The sequence below is a fragment of the Borostomias antarcticus genome, assembly GCF_949987555.1.
Source record: "Borostomias antarcticus genome assembly, chromosome: 6".
NCBI lineage: Eukaryota > Metazoa > Chordata > Actinopteri > Stomiiformes > Stomiidae > Borostomias > Borostomias antarcticus.
The window spans coordinates 25,690,714-25,697,048 of NC_140239.1; the positions used below are offsets into that span (position 1 = coordinate 25,690,714).

The following is a 6,335-nucleotide window of genomic DNA, read 5'->3' on the forward strand; positions in this document are numbered from 1 at the left end:
TTATTGGTGCAGTAAACTACCTTCAATAAAGAAGTTCTTCCTGTACAGTAGACCGGTGTGTCACCATATATGGATCAAACAAAGTTGCAGAAGACTGAAAGACAGAACTTTTATTCAATAGTTTGTACAAAATCATGACACATTCAGGATAGTATTATCATTTGGCATTTCACATTCCGGCAAACAGCCTATCAATTCTCTAGTATAGCTTTCCTCATTTTGAGGCTACATGATAAAACAACACATGCTGCTTTTATAATCTGTATATGCCAATGCTATGTGCAAAATAAAATAGCATCGGTAGAGAGTAGTGCATTGCACTTGTACATATCGTCACAAATTCAGCTGGGACTGCTACATTTTCAAGCTGCCTTCTCTATTTTCCGAGGAACCACTAGTATTTGCGTGTTTTAATGCTTTACAAAGAACGGAGAGTGTGCGGGGTTCTCGCTCGCTAGAAGGTGACGTGATTGGTTCTGTACTGGTGGATGAGCGGGATCAGCTTGGACATGTCCAGGGTGTGCGGGTACCGGCGCATCACGTGCTCCACCGCGCTCTGGGGGAACAGGGTGCTCAGCTGATCGCTCACGTTCCTCCTCTCCTCGCTCAACGGTTCGTCGTCCCTGCCGTCGGGCCGGGGACCCTGCCCCCAGGTGTAGTCTGACAGGCTGTAGCACTGTCTGGGCGAGGGTCCGCGCTGGTAGTACAGGCCAGCGTTCCCGTCGCCGGGCGGCGGGCCTTGGTAGGAGGAGCATCGCCCCGGCGGCGGCTGGGCCTGGCGCTGCTGGCTGTACCGGCACTGGCCGCACGCCGGGAACTCGCAGGCGTGCGGGCGGTCGTAGCCGCTACACGGGCACAGCCTCTCGGGGGGCTGGTAGCCCCCTGAGGAAGGGGGTCCGGCTAGGCCGAGCCGCTGGCCGTTGCTGCTGCAGCTGTGGTTGCTGTAATGGTTTGAGGAGTAGAAGTCTCCGCTGGCCTGACTGCAGCCTGCCACCCCGCTGCTGTAGGTGTAGGACGCCTTGGTGCCGCCGCCGCCGCCGCCCGAGTCCTGGATGAACAGTCTGGACAGGGAGCCCTCCAGGGACACGAAGGCCTCGTCCGTGTCCGGGCTGGGGCAACAACGGATACTGGGTGGACGTAGCAGAGCCGGGCTGCCCGCCTCTCTCTGCTGGCTGAACAGTTCGCTGGGAGAGCGCCTGTGAGAATGCGGGTCCTCTATTCTCGCTGGAGGCGGGGGGGTGGAGGGATATCTGTACAGGGGAGTGGTGTGGTCCGGCTCGTGATACGGCGCTGTGTAGGCAATCTGCGTCTCCTGAGGGGCGGGGCACAGGTGCTCTCTGTCCGCCGGGGACTTGCTCTTCGCCCGCAGCTCATCCGCCACCGACAGCTGTGATTGGTTGGAGCGCTCTGGGTGGTAGAACTTGCACTTCACTCCGTAGGTACACTTCTTTCCTGGGTGAAACGAACAAGGGATATTTATAGACTTTCAAAGCACAGCTAGCAGACGTCACGCTCTGTCCCTTTAAGAGACGGTCAACAGGGATGTGCGTTTGAGTGCACTACAAGCGCCTTTCCCCCTTCTTTAGCACTGTAAACACACTTAGCAAAGCAAACAAATTAAGTCTAGTTTTTGTTCCCTAGGTACACAGCACAGGGCTAGGAGGGCCCTCTGGACTCCATTCGCAGGACTAATCCCAGGCCTGCAGATCGCTCTAAAGCTCTATTGTCCCGGGTGTTGATAGAGAGGGCCTTTTGAAAGCCGCTTTCTCAGTGCCAGTAACTGACGGACAGGCAGCCAAATGAACATCACAACTGCCCCATCCGCGAATCACAACCTCCGCAGTCCACTTAACAGGGTCACATCGCTGTAAACACCCCCGCCCCCCCCCTGGGGTAATGCAGGGAGAGCGGCGTGACAGAACACTGAGAAGGGTCACGTGTTTCGTCTACTGTAGCCTACCTACCATATGGGCAATGTTGCTGCTTGCTCTCCAGGGTCCAGGGCTTGTTCCTCAGAAAGTTGTCAATTGTTGGACCGTTCCTTCCCAGTGGGTCGTCTGGAGGCATGAACCTTCAAATACAAGAGTGATACGAACATGAGGAGAACGTCGTTTCTTCATTCTAAGACTTCGTTGTTAGTTTTTTTCCACTAATGTGCAGGCTACTAGCAGGCGTCAGATGTCAAATGTATATCTTTGACCCAAAAGCGATGGGCCTGTTCCCCTTACGCCTCCCATGTGACCTGTCTCCACCTTGGTCTCGGCCCTCTGTCATTGCTTACTTGTCGTTGACAAAGGAGTACATGAGCAGCCTCTCCTCGATGAACCTCTTCCACTGAGGCTTCTCGATCTGCAGGTCACGGTAGTTGTCGTTGGACACGATGATGCCGTCCGAGTCGTAGGCCAGCTTGATGATGTAGCGGTCGTCGTAGCACACGACCCGCTTGCCGTTGACGCAGCGAGATGGCGTGAACACCAGGATCTTCTTCTTCTCCAGCTCGTGCAGAAGGTGCTGATCTGCAGTCACACGGGAGAGTCAGGCGGAGCAATGTCCTGATAACGGCCACAATGGCCGAAAATGTCAACATTATCGTTCATAAAGATAAGAATAAAGCCATTAGGGGGGTTTTTGAACACAGGGCATGTTATATTCCAGGAAACTGACAGCAAGCACACATGATGAGAGGCAACACATTTGTGGAATGGAACAGAGCCATGTTCTGGGACCTGTGTGTTTGGTGTTGACATGCAGCTCTACAGTGCCACCTAGCTGTTTTCGGACTGTACAGCAGGGCCCTTACCTGTGATAGGCGCCTCCGGACGGGGCTGCTCCTTCCTCCACAGTGGCACGAACACGGTGATGTCACGGACACCTCTATCCATGAACCACCTCACTGCGAGCTGAAGCCCTCGGCATGAAAACACTTTCTTGTTGCCGTGGCTGCAAAAACAGAAAACAAGGAACAAGTAAAGTTTCATTTTTCTCAGTTATAAAGAGACCAAATATTTTTCCTTTTCAGGAAGTATGCTGTGACTCACCAAATCCTTAGCCTACTTCAATTCACATGAACTTTACAGAACCACAACAAAGTTAACATTGATTGTGTCGTCGGCCCAGTCTAAAACCCAGTCAGGTATACAGAGAGGAAAACTACCAACTTTAATAACCATGAACTGGAATAGCAGGAAGTCCGGAAATCTCTGTTGGCTTCCTTAACACGACTCCTCAATTCTTTTGTTTGGAGGAATCGGAGAGTGTGGCAACTTATACCCAATTCAAGGCCCTCTCTATAGATCTCTAAGGCCCTGGGTGGTACCACACCCACGCCTGCTGCTGCAGCATCCTGTTCACTAACAGCAGCCTATCTCTCATGCGACGTGGGGGAGGAGGGTTCTCCTCAGCATGGGTTCAGATTCTGTTTTTTATTTTTTAGCCAAGTAGGCTTGCACCTAAGTGAAATTTGCTGGTGCATGATACTAAATAATAAAACACAGTGGAGGAACAAGACAAACAGGGAAGAGCACAATAACAATATGTGATACAGTAGGCCAACAGTGATACTGTATAGCCTACAATATAGGCTACAATACAATCTACCAAAATGTAGGCCTACACAATAGTCTGCCAACCATATCCATTAAGAAAGATGTAAAGGTTTTAGACTGCCTCCCTGGGAGAAAGTGTGCAGAGGCCTTCCAGGCCATGTAGCTCTCAGGGTGTGGATTTGCATACGTGCAGCAGTAAATAAAGAATGGGCTTCCCCTGCTCACGCTAACAGGAAGCGGCAGGCAGCTTTGCATACAACAGGGTACCAGAGATAAGAACCAGACTGACGGCTGGGCAAGACCATCAGGGAGGGGCATGAAACCTAGCAACCGCAACAAGAGAAGAGAAACACAACGAAACGGTGTTATGTAGCCTATAACCCAAAGAATATTGGAAATTATTTGTTGAGATAGCGCAATTGTTCTGGGTAGCCTATCCTACTACAGATGTAGCCTTAGCTCTGTTGGCGTAGTATAGAAGAGAGGCAGTTATAGCAGCCCTGGATAGCCTAAATAAACGTTCTCGCTCTGGCGGTTGGAGAGGTTTTTGTAACCCTGACTGGCTCTTTCTCTCTTCCGTTTCCTACCTTTCCATTCACTGTCTGAAAAATATAATCTGATTTATGAGAGTAATTTAGCTTAACTTCTGCTTCTGTTCTTGTCGGGCAGCAGCTGCAGAGAACATCACTTCTAGTTCCTGAACGCACACATCACCTTTGAATATTCTACCTCGCTGATTGTTCCGTTCTGCGTGTTTTCCTGCGGAACGAATTGTTGCAAAACGCATTGTTTTAAGTCCAGGATGACCGGTCGGGCTAAGCAGGGTCACGGTCACACCCATACCACGGACCATCTAGGTCTACCTGCTGGCCCGACCATCCTGATCACGTGAGTTCTGCTTCTCTCCCCTGACCACGGGATGTAGACTATTCTAGATGTAGACTATCACAAAGCAATTTTATTTCTGGCGACCTGCCTGCCACCACAGATTCCTTTTTGTTTCGCCACACACAAAAGAGAAGCATATCTCTCTGTTTCACTTCCCTGTACTCCATGTAGGAGGAAGTGTGGATGATTTGATCGTGAAGTGAAACTAAAGTTGGCGAATAGCTCGAGCGCGGAGGCGAGCGTTGCTTGACCACAAGTGGGACTACAATCAAACCTTCAAGGTACAACTTTACTTGGGTAGTTCAATTTGTGATGACAGCCATTGTAGCCTATCAAAAATACAGATTCTGTATTTGATTCAGTAATAGGCCACTTTTTCCACTATTCTACTAGCCTACTAGGCCTACGCTAATTCTCCTATTGTAGGCTACTACTACTCAAGCTCTCTATTGTCTTAGCCTAAATGTCCTCAGTTTATCGAGCTCACCTCATGGCCACATTGCTCCCATCGATGACCACAGGTCTAAAGCCGCCAGTGGAGTCCTTGTCTGTGGCAGTGCTGGGCCGGGTGGGTTGGATGAGGCTGGAGTTGGGGCTGGCCTGGGAAGGGCTGCAGCCCCTGGGGATCAGCTGTGGGCTGGGGTGGGCTGGCCGGCCGCCTGTGGTGGTCCGGCAGGTCTTGATCAGCTCCTCCAGGATGTCGTTGGTCTGGGCGTCGTGGTGCAGGCTTTCCAGGACCCGCAGGATGTCCCCGTGGGAGTAGCCCAGCTTGAGGAAGCGCTCCACTCTGCCATGCTGGCGGTCCATGCTGCCAGGGCGCTCGCTGTTGTCTCTGCGTGCGCGCGTGTGTGTGTGTGTGTATGTCTGCTCCGGGGAGGTGTTCCTCCTCCCTGCTCCTCTGTCTGTGGGGGATCCTCCTCCTCCTCGTCTCCTTTTACTATCTCATCACTCCGTTTCCACGGCAACGGCGTCAGTTTTGGAAGAACCGACAGGTGACGGAGGGGGCCGGGGGACCGAGAGGCATCCTCTAGCGCTGTAAACACAGGAAGTCAGCCACGTCAGAAACTTTGAATGTGGTTTGGCGCACCCTCTCCCTCTACGCCACAGCCACACGTCTGCCCACGCACACAGTCACAGTCTCACGTCACGCTGGTCGAGAAAGCCCCCGACTCAGAGAGGAAGACCGGGGTCAATACGCAGCTCCGATCTGATCCTGTTCACGTCTGATGTCACTGAGGTCAGGTTGTCACAACAAATGTACTATAAATGGAAGCAATGAGGATGTGCCCCATCTATAAACCGCTCCGGAACCCCCCCTCCACCCACACACATAATTTTTTTTTGAATGGTACATGTGACCTCCAACAGAATAGTCTGAAAGTACCCACACACTCTTATACAAATATAAATCATATGAATGACTCAATGATGTTTCAAAAGGCACACAGGAATGGCACTCAATCCACCCTGTACCTGATCTGTGTAAGCCAAGTACAGATGCACACACACTGTTTTACATGTATGAGTTTGAAAGATATTTATCAAGGCAGGGTGTAATTAAAATTCTAAATAGATACAGCACAAATTAATATAGTAGAGCAGATTCAACTTGGCGCTCAGGTGAGAACAGGGTAATACAAGTCTTTCAGGTGCTCTTGGGGTTTGGGAGGGAAACATCAATGCAAAAACAGGCTCTCAAAACCAGAAGGCGAGGAAGGTAGGAGAAAAAAGCTACCATTCTCTGCCCTGAGGAAGACCAGTGCGGTCGAAACATGATGGTTTTTAATATTTTTAAGCCCAAGATGATTGAATAAAGGCTTTTTTCTCCTACCTTCCTTGCCTTCTGGTTTTGAGTGCCTGGGGACCTGCTGTTTTAGCAAATTAGAATAGTAGTTGGTTATA

At 50.8% G+C, this 6,335-nt stretch overlaps 1 protein-coding gene across 1 annotated transcript; it reads right to left on the minus strand.

Moving 5' to 3' along the window:
- Positions 1–454: 454 nt before the first annotated feature.
- LOC311310585 (endoribonuclease ZC3H12A-like) lies at positions 455–5,240 on the minus strand (the record flags this gene model as incomplete). Its single annotated transcript, XM_084440095.1, has 5 exons — positions 455–1,452; positions 1,965–2,071; positions 2,282–2,516; positions 2,801–2,940; positions 4,921–5,240. The coding sequence occupies 5 exons, from the start codon at positions 5,238–5,240 to the stop codon at positions 455–457; spliced, it is 1,800 nt and encodes a 599-aa protein (XP_084296221.1).
- Positions 5,241–6,335: the final 1,095 nt, after the last annotated feature.